The 14,693-nt window shown below is 41.1% G+C and overlaps 1 protein-coding gene across 13 annotated transcripts in view; it reads right to left on the bottom strand.

Annotated features, from left to right (window-relative positions):
• The window catches only part of ptprk (protein tyrosine phosphatase receptor type K), a 132,525-nt gene that overhangs the window by 9,523 nt on the left and 108,309 nt on the right, over positions 1-14,693 (bottom strand). For 3 of the 13 annotated variants that reach the window (XM_079572638.1, XM_079572639.1, XM_079572632.1), the window contains exons 21-29: positions 10,893-11,028; positions 9,138-9,167; positions 5,687-5,847; positions 5,473-5,508; positions 2,780-2,791; positions 2,336-2,523; positions 1,830-1,929; positions 1,445-1,590; positions 35-52 (exon numbers count right to left, since the gene is read on the bottom strand). In XM_079572638.1, coding sequence (XP_079428764.1) covers positions 35-52; positions 1,445-1,590; positions 1,830-1,929; positions 2,336-2,523; positions 2,780-2,791; positions 5,473-5,508; positions 5,687-5,847; positions 9,138-9,167; positions 10,893-11,028 — 827 coding nt within the window. The remainder of the gene's footprint in view (positions 1-34; positions 53-1,444; positions 1,591-1,829; positions 1,930-2,335; positions 2,524-2,779; positions 2,792-5,472; positions 5,509-5,686; positions 5,848-9,137; positions 9,168-10,892; positions 11,029-14,693) is intronic. The other 10 variants (XM_079572644.1, XM_079572643.1, XM_079572640.1 and 7 more) reach the window with 8 other exon arrangements.

A 14,693-nucleotide genomic window follows, 5' to 3' on the forward strand; every position in this document is an offset into this window, starting at 1 on the left:
AGGCGTGGATGAAAGCGGTGGCAGTGATACTTACATCCCTGTACAGCCAAATCTACAGGCCAAGGCACAGGCAGAAAGAAGGGAAGAGTGGAGGAGAGAAAGCACAACCTTGTCAGTGACAGTCAATAAGAGAAGAAAATAAGTTTAACAGCACATGCAAACATCAAAACAAACAAAAAAAGTTAATCTCAAGTTAGAATTAGATGAAACAAACACTGGACACTCTTTGACACTTTTAAAAAATATGTTGTTTCGGAGTAAAATGTAAGGCATAACAGTTAAGCATGTTGTAGTAGCATTAGCGCTAACTCTAGTAACAGTAATGGTAGTTGGTGAAAGTACTGTAGTAGAATGTACTTTTACCCGTCATTAGCCTTAACACAAACAACAAGAAGTGTCCAGGTTAAATGCTCTAATTCTGACTTGGAATGATTTACTAAAGCAAGCAACACACAGAGCGACTGTTAATGAAATTAATGCAGCAAAGAAAAATAAATAGAAACATTTATAAAAGAAAAGTAATATACATGCAGATGGCTTGTGTGGAAATGGCAGGATGAGATGGAAATACATATTTGTGAGTGAAAGTGAAGTAACATGATGTTATAATATATTATTTTGCACTAGAGGAAAGATATTGTAGCCACATTAGTTCACTTATGGAGTTATTCAATTAGTACATGAGCATCTTTTACGTTATTAATTGTCCTGTACCTGACTTTTTTTTAAACACATATTTTTTCCCTCATATAGCAGGATTGTGCTTAACAAGAGATCAAGACATAAAGACCTCAGAAGGAGCTGTGTGGGTGCTGCCGCTGCAGTGCTAAGGCATCTTTTAGATGAGAGAACACAATCCCTGTTTAAAGGAATTGACTGCTTTTCTGCACTTTTTTTTGGTATTTTAACAGAAATTTGATCTCTGAAGTGTGTAATTGGGATTTCATCCCTGTGCCTGACATTGCCTTCCCCGTGTCATAGAGCACTATAAAAACGAGTCAATTCCTCTGCAAAAAGCTTAAATCAACTTCCTTCCTCGCTGTTTGAGGAAAGCAAAAATTGGGTACATTTAAATTTATGAGACAGAAGCGGTGCCTTGGGGGTGATATAGTTATGAGAGCCTAACACAAGCCACGCAAAGTGACATTTTACTGCATGATTCGTGATTTTGTGCGTACAGTAAAATTATTACTATTTTCTTTTCTTTTTTTCGGAACAGAAAAAAATGTGATATGAAACATATGGAAGTGAGTGGATGACTCCACCACAGATGGGTGAACAGTTGCACAGCACTGTTAAAAAACAAAAAGACAACACCACATAAATGTGCACATATGAAGAGCTTTGGAGATGATGGTGCATTCCATGGTCTTTCGATGGTGGGATGGGCAGATGGGTGATGGATGACTAGTTGACGCAATAAAGGTATAGAGGCCGGACATACGAGCGAGGGAGTGTGGTTTCTCTGGTTTCGTTGGGAGCCAATAGTAGCATTCGATGCGTTTCCACTTACATCGATGTAGTTGGCGTTGATGTAGTCAGAGGAAGGGTCATCTTCAATGGGCTGGAGGATAACCCTTGAGTGGTCATCTGGAAGGACAGCAGATACTGGGTTAAAAAAAAGCATACACTTTTACACTTACATTAAAGGACTTTTAGCAGTTCTTACAGAAAATACACTACTATTGAACTAGAAACATTTTATAAATGTACAATTTTAGACAAAACCAGTATCAAATTAAAACTAAGAACTCTTGCATCATTTGTCTATGATAAATCAAGCCTGTCATCCTGTTACTGTTAAATGGGAGCATCACAGTGACACTTACAGGCTATGATATTGCCGTAGCGGTTCTTGGTGCGGTTCTGATCCTTCTTGGCCACGTCCCAGGTGGCGGACTGGCCCTCGAAGAAGCTCTGCATCACCAACAGCGGAGGGAAATGACAACATTATCATTATGATTACAAGGCAGAAGTCGGGACGATAAAACTCAACGACTGTAGGAGCTGCTCGAGTGGCAGCATTGTTGAGGTTAATAAGGTGGAACATGGGACTTTTTATAAGGAGCACTTTGAGTCTTTGCTTTGTAACTGAGACCCTCACATTTTTAGTACACAACATTTGCAGTAGGTCTTTTTTTCTATAGTCATTGGGAGGGAATGCTATAAATTAAACAGTACGAGAGAAAGCTGCCACTTCCTTTATTTACAGTAACCAAAATTATATTAAAAAAGTATGTAAGAGCAAAGAAATAATCCCAAGAACAAGATCTATGAACACCTTTCAACCACACACACTCACGCTCGTCCAGCTGCACAATTCCACTGTTCCTACCTCATACTCCTCCTTGAAGCCGTAGCTGTCGGAGGTCTTCATGAGGTTGATGTGCTGCAGCAGGTCGGCCACTCGGATGGCGGGGTGCAGCTGCCCCGTCTGGTAGGGGGACTCGGTGCCCTCGCAGTGGTACCGCGGGACGTCCAGGAGCCGGCTGTTCTCCGCCGCCGAGCCTGTGTGGTTCTCATCTGGAAAAGAGAGCGGCGCAGTCTTCCTCAATCTTTTCTCCCAGTTGTACTTCTTATGTTGACTTAAAATGGACTGTACCCAAAAGTCTACAGTATATTGTATTAGTTGACATTTGTTGAAAAGAAAGAAACAAATTGGCGGCACAAGCTAGAGATGAGCACATTGCTGGCATAACAATGATGATGAGATAAAGAGTACAATTCTCTTTCTGCTTCGAGTCTATTATAACACTTTGTTGAAGTTGTCTTTACTCACCAGTTATTGGGACTACAAGTCAAAGTAGCAGAAAAGGAAGAGAGCAAAAAGATTAGCAGGATAAAACTGTCAGACAAAGAGTGGATGGATCGATGGATGGTTGAATTACTTACGTCACTAAACATCGATAGAAAGTGATTTGCTACTTAGTCTGATGCACAGATGTAATGAGAGACATAATGTTCAGGTATTATGCAAAAAAGATGACAAAAACGGATGAACATGAGCGCTGCAAAGACTCCGATCATTTACCACAGCTTGCATTTGACATCGATTATAATGTACTTCAGGTTAGACGCTGCAGGTGAATAGTGGAATTCATGCTTCTTTTTTTTTTTTAGGTTCAAAATTCAATAAATCAGGCTAGGAACTAAGTATTAAAAATCCTTACAAATATTCAGTACCACACTGGAGTCTGTAGGAGCGACTTAAGTGGAGATGTTGTTGCAAGAGTGTAAAGAAAACCTCACAAAACGGGCTCTAAAGTTTTTTAAACATCTGCACATGCGCGTGTATATCGCTGCCTGTGTTTGCCGCTGCGGACTCCCAGAAAGGAAACGACCACATTTGGATTACAGAATATTCTCAGTTGCCTTTCGTGCTACACGTGGATACCACAATACATTTATTTGCGAATGAATACGCACTAGTGATTTCCTGAGGTATAAGTCAACAACACGCCATAAAACATCGCTATGGGGCATTTGGATAATTTTTTCACTCTGACATTAAAACAAGATGGTGAGAAAGAATCTTATGTGGAAAATGTATCTTTTCACCTGCTGTGTCTCTGATGCTCTTCCCGTCATACATGTTTTCTCTGTGTGTAAAGTAAAGTGATACCCTGACCCTAATCTACAGCCCAGTGTGTTAGTCTAAGTGACAGTGATAATTCCATACATGCTCGTGCCTGCTCTGCGGACATGTTAGCTCATTACGCGCTGTTAGACTCCCGTTCAGGCCAATTAACAGCCAACTTGACCCCGCACCGAATCTGAACCCTCTACTTCCTGGACCCCCTCACAGCCCAGTGATATGATTGGCCAAGACACGCTGTTACTGCAGCCTTCGCTCCGCATTATAGGAGAGTGCGGCCGAGTTAATTAGTGCGGTTTGGTGGCGCCGTGCATCGCGAGGGCCTTTAGGGGACGTTAGCGCTTTGCATCGAAGCCGCGCTGTCAACACTAGACTAAACTAAAGATAAACACATCCCCAAGTTGGGAGAATATCTGAGTTGGCACGGCTTTCGCACCATGGCACCAAAAGATCGTGACGACAAACAAGCCAAAAGGAGAAGAATGGATAACGCAGATGGTATACTCGGGAAAAAAGAACGCATTTGTGCCAAGGTCTGCAGGCTCTAAGATGTCCCCGTCGTTTGAAAGTAACAGCGTTGTATCATTTGCAAAGTCATTTTTTTTTTTTTTTCCCTCAAATGACAAATTGTCCATCTCCTCTTAAGTGCTAAGTGTCTGTAGTTTTTGGATATCGGCGATGGCACGGCTTAAAACAACTGCAAGCTGTGGAAATAATGAGGCCTCAGAGGGAGCGTGATGGCAATGACTGTGAATATCAATAGTGCTCGGCTGGGAACACGAAACAGGGGGCGAAACAGGGATGACTTGAACCTGGTGGCACTGCGGTGTTTCAAGTCCTTGTCTAATGCTGCGTTCAAGGCAACGGGTAACTGAAAATGTCCCACCTCACAGCGCTACTGCCATCTGAACTTACATGTAAACAACAAGGCTAATGCTAAGACAGTTGGTTAAAGCTGGGGTACCTGACATCCGAATTGTTCAAGCAAATTGTTTATATGCACGTTTCCCGTGTACAGCTGGGCGGTGGCAAAGGGAAGGAATTGAGCTAATTTAGATTCCACTTCTATCTTCTAACACTCAATAAGAAAATCAGGTGAAGATATTGCAACATGGTCAGTTTTTTTGTTGTGTTTACAACATATTCTGTGGTGGTTAAAAAAAACAATTTTCTTTACAACAACAAAAAGTCAGGTACCCCAGCTTTATTAAAATGCATAAGATTCTTCAAATGTGAACCTAAGGCGAGCTTTTATTACACTCCTCAGTGCAACGGGTTTTCAACAGAAATATTCATTCCGACGCAACACTTTAAAGCATTATGCCGTTCGACCCTATTATTGTATACAGAGTTCTGATAATAATCAAAAACTGTGAAAACAAGTCACTTTTGGATTCTGAGATGTGAGCGACTGCTTTAGAGGATTTGCAAAATCTATCTATATTTGCAATACTCGTTAGAAAATGATCTATCACATTCCATTACAGTGCTCTATATTTGTAACATACACATCCTCTGTTTTGTCTTTCATAAACACGATCTACCGGCTAATCTGCAATAATAAAAACGTAACGGCACCGAGTCCTGACACCCAGAAGCCTGCGGGGGCGACCGCACCGCCGGTCAGACAGAGGTGGAGGCCGGAACGCAGACACAGTGGGATGCCATAATGAAGACTTTGACTGCGTTTGACATTTAAACCGCTACGGTCACCGCCAATTAAGGACAAACCGGGGCCTTACTACTGAGACAATGAGACAAATGGGACAGGCCTATATGAGCACAGGGGGAGGGGCCGGTGCGGGGTAAGTGGAGATGGATGGGTGGTCTCTATGGGACACTGTGAAAAAGGTCCGTCCATGCTAAAATCATCTCACCTAAAACCGCTGTGGGAACCAGGGGGTCGTTGGGCGCTGCGGGAGGAAACATGGTCAGGAAGTGAGTTTTCAAACGATGCTAAAAAGCTTTAAGAACGAATTCAAGACATCCAAATACTTCACGAGAATCCAACTTGGGTTTTTTCGTTCCCAAAATGGTGCTGCTAACCCTAACCCAGAGCAACCGGTCAAAGATTTTGGCCCTTGAACCTACATCTGTTGTTGTAGTTGTGGCTGTCCATAAAGGTCACAGCCATGGGGTCGTCTCCGTGCAGCGTGCTCTGGTCGGCGTAGCTGCGGTCCATCGCGTTCACCATGTGGGTCATCTCCTGCCGCGTCGTCCCGATGGCGTCCTTGCGTTTTTTCGCCAGTTTCCTGTTTGGAGCAGAGAGAGTTGCTTATTCATATATATCGCTTTGAACGCTAGCGAGCCCACTGACCAAAATGCCTCACACACGTGTTATAATATTAAGGCCCACATTTTCAAGCCAGGAAAGAGACCAAGCAAGGAGAGTAGAGTCATGTCGCCATGTAACAGACTGAGATAAGAGGACTGTTGGGGATAGTATTGTAATCCAAACCAGGGGGGGGGGGGGGGGGGGGGGGGGGGGGACAAACCAGAAGCAAATGGGAAGAACTTTGAGCTAAAGGTAAGCAAAGGATAAAAGCCATCACCAAATAAAAGGCTGCTCAATTTCTTTCCGTATCTTCCATTTAAAGCGTAATGGTTGTTTTCAGCATTTCGGTGAGGAAAAAAACAATTGTCCGCGTGTTTGGCAAAGCTATTTTCTAGGCAAAATCAATTAACTTACTGACTTTACCCAAATCTAAAAGCTTCTTGACTGGAGCTTACAGTCTGTAGGCGTTTTTGTCACATTTTTATCGCTTTTTTTGTTGTATTTTCATCCTCGATATCGTCATCCTTTTTTCAAGAAACTTTTTGATTTGGGTAAAGCCAAACTGGAGAAAATGTGGAGGTTAAACTATTCTCCCATTTCGAATAACAATCCTCAAATTTGCAGATCAGACCTGTTTTTCTCTGTGAGAGCGAGCGAAGGCCGCAGGTCCACGTCATTGGAAGAGAGGCTTTACAAACTCACAAAACACTTTGGAAAGTACAACTGTGCTTTTTCATTTATCCAAACAAAAGACTCGTATTAAATATGATTTTTGTTTTATCCTGTTAGCAGCCTGATACTAAAATCATAACACAACTCTCCTCTGACTACCCCATAATATTGCATTAAAAAACATTCCGACCCTGCGTACATAGCAGTGATGTTTTTGAGCGTTCATAACCGTTTAGGTCGGTGTTAAAGTGCATCCATTGCCAGTGTTGCACAAAAAATACAATTTGTACATTTTCAGTGTCGAACCTCAACATAAAGAAAAGAAAGGGGTTATTTATACTTCTTCAACCCACTGTAAAATCCTGAATGAACTAGATTTCTTCATGAACGCAATAGTCAATAACAGACCGCACTTTTAGCTCCCGATCTGTCATTTTTGAAAGGTTTGTCTACCTTCGGACAGGTGCCCAGTGAAGAAGAATCACGTCTCTCAAACCAAACATCACGGTATCGCTTTAATTTCTTTTTTGGTACTTTCTCTCACGACGTGCGTACGATCCATCAAATCCTAGGGCCATCACTGAGGCGGGATTAATATGTCAAGCATGACAGAGCGTGCGGGAGCATTTGTACCCAGAGCCATAGATAGCGATCAGTTTGAGCAACATGGAGAGGCCAATGACACGGGAGATGCTTTCCTTCACTATGCAGGCTTTTGCCGCTACAGTAATGTGTGAAAGTCCAAATTCATACTAATATGAAATGCTACAACCACACAAAATGTTCATTGTCACACATCAGCTTTGGCACAGTACTGTAGTTTGTATTGTCAAACTGACACTATGAACAGCTCTGACTTCTTCCCAGAAAACACACACACGAAAAGCATGCTTTTTGTTTTTTACTCAACATTTTACCTCCAGACTCCCAAAACACCACCACTATGACCCCTACGTCAGCAAACACACACTCACACAAGGCATACTGGGTTAAATTAGATGCCTTTTAATAATATCTATGTAAAGGAATATCAATTGTGTTCAGAAATAGCAAAAGAAGCCTCCCCCTGGTAGCATATTGGAACAAGATGCAGAAGTGTCCTAACAGCGCTGTTTAAAGAAGCAGGAAGCAGGACTCAAAGACGCTAAAACAAAAGCCCCCGTCCGAGACCAAAGAAGCCGCCGCTTTCGTCTAACAGGAAGTCAAAAAAGACTCTCCGCAGAGGAGGGACCATGATAACCTGTGAGGTGATGGGCGGATGGATGGTCACATGACTACATGCACACAAAGAGCTACAGTTCACAGGTGCAGCATCCTTTTTTCAAATAACACGCTTTTTTTGTCTCTTTTCTCCACAGCCTAACGCCGGCCGTCAGGAGTCGGCTTCAGAGCAACTTTGGAGCATGTAGGAGACACCGGGGAGAGACCAATTCACTTTGAAGAAGAGACCAAGCAAAACACGGGGTTCAGAAAGTATTCAAATCTCAGACTGTTTTTGTATCATTACCCTACAATAAAACTCACATTTTACAGTGAGATTAGGACTGTAACAGTAATTTATACTATATCCATTTATTTCTCAATTGATAATATTTTTGGCCTAATTATTTATCGTCAATACACGTATTTATTTATCCTATACTCATAATACCTCAACAATTATACCAAAGCAAACTATAATTGAAGATATGTTAATTATTTTTTATTATTTTTTCTATAGTCCCTCCTACCAGGATCTCAGCAACTAATCAGAGTCTAGTATCCTCCCGCGTCAAACAATGACACGAGCTTTTCCTGTGAACCAGCCTGTCAGGTCCAATCAGGAGGAGTGGGAGGAGCTTGATCATTTACTTTTGAAGTTTCTATTCCCCGCTCTCCTCAACAGGAACAGAAACTAAAAGGGCTTTCTGGTTAAAGAGGAAGGAATTTGAATGTTCACTTTCAAATTTCACTCTCCTCACTTTGCAAACTTACAGAATATCACTTTAATATGTACTTTACAACAAGAAATGACTGTGATTTCTATTTTTAGTTTCTTATTCGGTATTGTTCATTGCAATGTTTTCCCGCCTCAATATGTCGAAGTTCATGTTTGTTATTCAGATTCAATACAACAATGGCAGAACTTTTCCATTGCTCTCATTCATAGCTGTGAACATTCACAAGGTGCAGCCTCTATTGAAGCCTAAGAGAAGACTTATTTTTAAAAGAATAAATAGTAATCGAGAGAGTATGAATACGACCATGAGCATTACAGCCATATAAGTGAGATCTTAGAAGGTCTTTCCTGGTTAATGAATTGCTTCCATAAAATCAAATACTTTCTGAACCCAGGCATGGACATTTATTTAAAGTAAAAAAAAAAAAAATCCTAAACTAACTCAAGTGAATTGACCTCTACCCCGGCCAGGCGTCAATGAGGATGGCTTTGACTGGTTGATCAGCTGAAAATGTGTTGTCCTTGAAAAAAGTATACTGCATCTTTAAAAAATAAATAAAGTAAAATTAAATTAAAAAAAATAAATAACAACAACTAAGCCACTAAGTCGCCCAATAAGGTTAACAGCAGCTGCCCGTTGGTTCGTAGTTACTTACAGGTAATAAGAGTATGAATAGTAGGTCCTCCTGGGGGTTGTGTGAGCCAATCAGAAAGCAAAGAATGAGACACAAGTGTCATGAATATGCAAATTAAGGACAAAAAGAAAACCTCTGCTGTCCTGTCCCAATCAACATCAACAGAAACAGAAATAAAACCACTTTTGTCTGCGTCCGCTATAGCCGGAAGTTCATGCAAAGGGTTTGAGAATCGAGATAAACCGACTGATAGGGGGCGCTGTAGACTCAAATAAGCTGAAACGCATTTGTAAAGCCTTGGTAAAAAAAAAAAAATACTGAGTCAGCTATTTACCAGCGCTTTACAATAACTGAATTGTGAAGTGTTACCTAATCTCCTCGTCCACATGCTGAAAGTGATCAAACTACTCATGCACTATCTGAGAGCTGCCCTGACTGGCCCGGCCGGTGTCGTTGAAATATCTGGTGACCCGCTTTGATCCGTAACACCGGGCCTTCTGCTATAGAACACGGATGATGCCACCGCAGTGTCATCATGTCCCACCATTTTAAAGATGCAGTATTGTTCAAAAAGTAGCGAGTTTGGAAAGGAATGAGTATAATGATGATTGATCTCCCCAGAAACGACTCATGGCATAAACTTTCAGGACATGGCGTGGCTTGGTCATGTCGCAAACATGTTTTCTCTTCACTTTTAAAACTAAATCCAGTTGTTTTGTTTTAGAATCAGAAGATTGAATAAATGTGTAAAGAGCAGCTAAAAAATGTCTGTTAACTTTAACATACTGTATTTACCTCACATCCTTGTACTCATATATTAATATAACATAATCACTCTCTCACATCAGAGTAATTACACCTTATGAACCCATTACACGAGGGGTGTAAAAAAGAGCAGTTTGTGCTAAGGGCTTCCTTTAGTTCATTACTGAGTGCAGCTCCTAATTGTTGTGGATTTGCCAAGTGTCATCCTGATTACTTCTAATGAGAGCGAGACGAGCTCTTGGTTTTTCCTCAAAGCCCGAGGCCACTTGAAATGTTTGGAGGAAATTGAACTTCTCTTTAAGTGCAAGTGTTCTTGCTTTGATGTTATTGGACCAAAGTTTGGGGAAATTCATCAGAAGGTCAGTGCTGCAAAACTGGCTGCGTGACTTTCTTAACAAACTGTTCTTCAAACATGAAAGAGATGTGGAATGTATGAACTTAAGTTTATATATTTACATTGTGTGATGTTTTGTGCTTTTCAATCGTAATATTCAATGGAGGAATAGGATCAACTGGTGAAGTATCAGCTAGAGCAGTCAGTGTGAAGGTGATTGTGGAGCTTGTTGTAGTACTGTTGTATTACCACATGAGGGAGCCCTGCATCAAGTAGACGCAGGCTAGAAAAACGCACCCCTACTGCACTTTTCTTACGTTCATAAGACAATTGCAAATGTTACTTTTTCCAAACATATACTGTCTAAGATTCCCAAAAGGTCCCTCAGAAAGTACTTAAACCACAACATAAGTACTTTTCCTTCCTGTTTCCAAGGGGAGATCAACATTAATGGTGGATGGATGGAAGATGGTGTTACACTACAGCAAGTACCGCACTGCCACACAACATCAGGATGGGTTTAAAAAAAATGTCAAGTTTCATTTCTGCGTTGCTCTGCGTCTGCCGCATGCCGCTGGTGCACACACAAAGTACTGCCTGCTGTAAACATTGAAGCACATTGACATTTAAGAGCTGGATTTCGTGGGTCACGTACGCGGTGGTCGGCTGTCACTCACCTCTTCTTGACCAAAAGGATGGCGACCAGCACCAGCAGGATGAAGACCAGCACGCCGGCGCTGATTCCGGCGATTTTGACCACGCGGTCGGCCCGTTTTTCAGGGTCGGGGATGACTTCCGGCTCCTCGGTAGCCCCTGAGAACAATAACGATAGATGGACACGTGAGGATTTGCAGCATTTATGAGGGGGAAAAAAACAAAGAGCACAACATGAATAACAAAAAATATTTCTTTCTTTGAAGTTTGAAGCTGTTATTTGTTTCTATTCATAGGTTTTGTGAAAGAAAAGGGAGCACTTATCGACACAAAATACAGTTCTGATTGTCTGCATGAGCTTAACACGTATGGTAGAGCGGACAACAAGACTAACTGATACAAAACTGAACTGAAAAGGGCAATACATACCAACCATTTAAAAAATATTGCAAATACATCTCCCGGTCAGAGGCACTGTGCTCTACTTTCACAGACTTTCATATTGACTATAAGCCTGTTACCCAAATAATACCAAATCTTGGCAGAGTTTGACTATTTACAAATCCCCCCAGTAACTTCAGGCAGCAAAACTCTGCCACCTAAACAGCTCGGGGAGGCTCTCGACGGATTTCTCCACAGAATGCCCTGACAACAGCGAGGTGGCGCAGGTGATAAGGAAACAGGCGGTAATTTAAAAGGAGACTGTAATGATGTGATTAAGCACAGAGTTAGGTAAGGCAGCGCAGACAGAGGCTGACACATATGCCACGCTAATATGCATTTATAATGTAATTATAGCTCAGGCTCTGACAAGCTTCATTATAAAAAAGCTTCCATGTTATATCCTTAGATTAATAATATATTCTGAAGTATCTCGGTAACATCGTCGCCGCAGTCACAGTCGAGCCACCTGAACTTAGCTGTATATTAAGGCTTAGAAGGTTTTTCTTAGTGATGTGCTGAGATTAGGGTGGCACGATTTTGGAAAAGTATCCAGTTGAAAATTCTCTGACCAAAAATGAGATTGCGATTAGATTAATAAAGATTTTTTTTTTTTAATGACCATGACCATTTCTTAACCTCCTAACCCCCATCTGAACTGAGCACATTATCTCCAGCTTGAGAGAAAACGATCTGTTCCGCAGGTCTTAGCTTTCAAATCTGGCGTTACACTGGCATATATGCTATGAGCTCCAGAAGCTTTTAGATTTGAGTAAAGCCGAACTGGGGTTTAAGAGGTTAATGAACATTCCAGGAGCATTAGTGCATATGACATATTAGACACAATGTTTGCTAAAACAGAGTTAACACAATTATATTTAATATTCTGCAAAATTGTCCCAGCTTTCTTTAGTTTGACCATTTTTGTGATGTTTCGAGTTTCACTTCCTTATTGGACACTGACAGGAGGTGACATAGATAGAGGCAAACATGTTGTAAGCTGTTGCCATGCCGACCATGTTATGTCAATGGGAAATGAGACAAACTGCTCTGGAACTTTACCTTTATCTATGTCACTTCCTGTCAGGAGCATAAACATTAATATAAAAAATGCCCAACAGTTCTTCACTGACACTGCTGCTTCACTGAAATACAATGACAATTATTACTTACAACAGATGTTATCCATGTAAATAAGTCATATTTTCAAAAGTCATATGCACTTTGAGACATTTAGAGAAAAGACAGGAAAATTAGCTGCAAAACTAATACAAGAAATAGATACATTTCAAAACACATTTGCTGGAGTTGAAGCTACCGTGTGAACCGTGTGAATATTGCGATTGCCAGTAGTGAAATATTGGCCTCGTCAAGAAAAAATACAACAAGGCAAATGTGCAAATTCTCCCTGCAAACCAAGTGTCCAGTGAAATGCCGTTTTGTTTTCGCAGCACAGATGGAGAGTTTTGTATTCAACTGTGTACAATGGGCGATCTATTGATTAGTCAGTGTAATCTGGTGGAGCTCTTTTGCAAACGCCGCGTCTCTAGCAAGAGATACAGAACAAATCCATTAGCTCTACATAATAATCCACAGCTACTTTTCTGCCTAAACAACGCAGAACTGTACAACACAAACGTTCTTCTAAAGCATCATGTTGCTCGAGAAAAAAAAAAAAGAGACCGTCTCGGAAACTGCTCTCGGAAAAGGTATCAAATGTTTATCCTGGCGTGTCGCTCTTGGGTCAATAGCAGAACAAAAGTAATCATTCCCACACACTTCCCTGTCTTGCTTTCTGATCTAATTGGGCTTTCTCGGCGGAGCGGCGTGTAGTGAATCAATTAGATGTCTTTGGGCTGTAACCGCGCAAACATTTGTAATAAGACTCTTTCAACGGTTCAATCGACTGCGGGCGTGGATATTATTTTTCAGCGTTATCCGCCGGTCTCAAAGGGGAATCGCTCCTGGAAATGTGATTTGACTAGAGCTGTCCGGGCGTCTCAGCTCCAATGTCACTGAATATCACTCGTACTCAAACTCATTTCGCGCGCATGATGACTTCGGAGGATTGAGCGAACTCCCTTGATTTGGGGCTGTTTGGGGATATAATGTACAAACTCTCCGCGCGTGGCAGGACTTGCTTGGTGCCCGGGACGAATGATTTGGGGGGTAAACCATCAATTTGCGATTTTCCCTCAGAGGTTCTGCTCTTACATTTGCAATCTATTTCTTAAAATCAACATTCAGTGCACGGTGCTTGTGTAAAATATTTGAGAGATGGCTGAAATATGATGTTAGAGTCACATGCATCTAGGAACACATGCATCTAAGAACAAGTTTGTTGAAGTCTATTCTACAGAGTCAGATTTCAGTGGTTTCCAAAGAGCCTACAATGCCCCAAAGGCCAGACACTGCTGGTAAATAGGGAAAACATTTATTTTAGAGATATTAATTTGGTACTTTTTGTGGTGGATTCCTGACATAAATACGAAACAAAAATGCATTGCAAGTTTTCTGTCTGTAAAGAAGTTGATATTTGATATTGTTGTGTAGGTTTTCTGGTGAAAGATTAATCACGATCGAATAAAACCTTCCAAACAATTGATCCTGGAGCTTCCTAGAGACCACTGTGATGAAAGTAACGGGACCATGCTAACTACTCATACAGCCACTGGGTAACGACAAGGTCAAATACAAAGAAATATCAACTTTTTTTCACATAAAAAGTTGCACAATGCACCTTTAATTCAGTATTAAGCGCACATAGTCATTAGCCATAGCTGTAAAACATAATATTTTTTTATTAAGTGAGTGAAGAATATTGGGGGGCCTTGTGTCTTGAATCCCTCCGGACTTTGCCAATTTTCATATGATATGACCTCATACAGTCGATAGATTTTTGTTTGCATTTTTGACATAGCAACATACAGTATAACCTGGAATATTCTTTAAATTAAGATTATTATTTATTTCTTTATTCGATTGCGATTAACATAGCATATTTGTTGGTGAGGCCGTAAAAGAGAAAATAGCATCTGTTTTCCTGCTCTTAATCTGTACTTAGCGATCCTAGTTCATGCGCTGATATAAGAACATTACCGAGCATTATAATAATCCTAATAATCCAACACGACCTATGCAAAAACCCGATACGGCGCGATACATCAATCGAACTGTAATCCATTGTCCTAATTCGGGACATCAACAAATCAGTTTGATCTGCAGCGGAATTTGAACATGAACGTGGCAGTAACATGTGAAAAGGTAAATATCATTATGCAATATGGATATGGCCCAGAGCGCTATAGTCTATCATCTGGAGACCTCACAATAGGACCAGGTAAAGATATGAGGCTAATGTTTGTGTGTGTAGGGTATAATAA

The sequence above is a fragment of the Gobius niger genome (assembly GCF_951799975.1).
Source record: "Gobius niger genome assembly, chromosome: 15".
NCBI classification, from domain to species: Eukaryota; Metazoa; Chordata; class Actinopteri; order Gobiiformes; family Gobiidae; genus Gobius; species Gobius niger.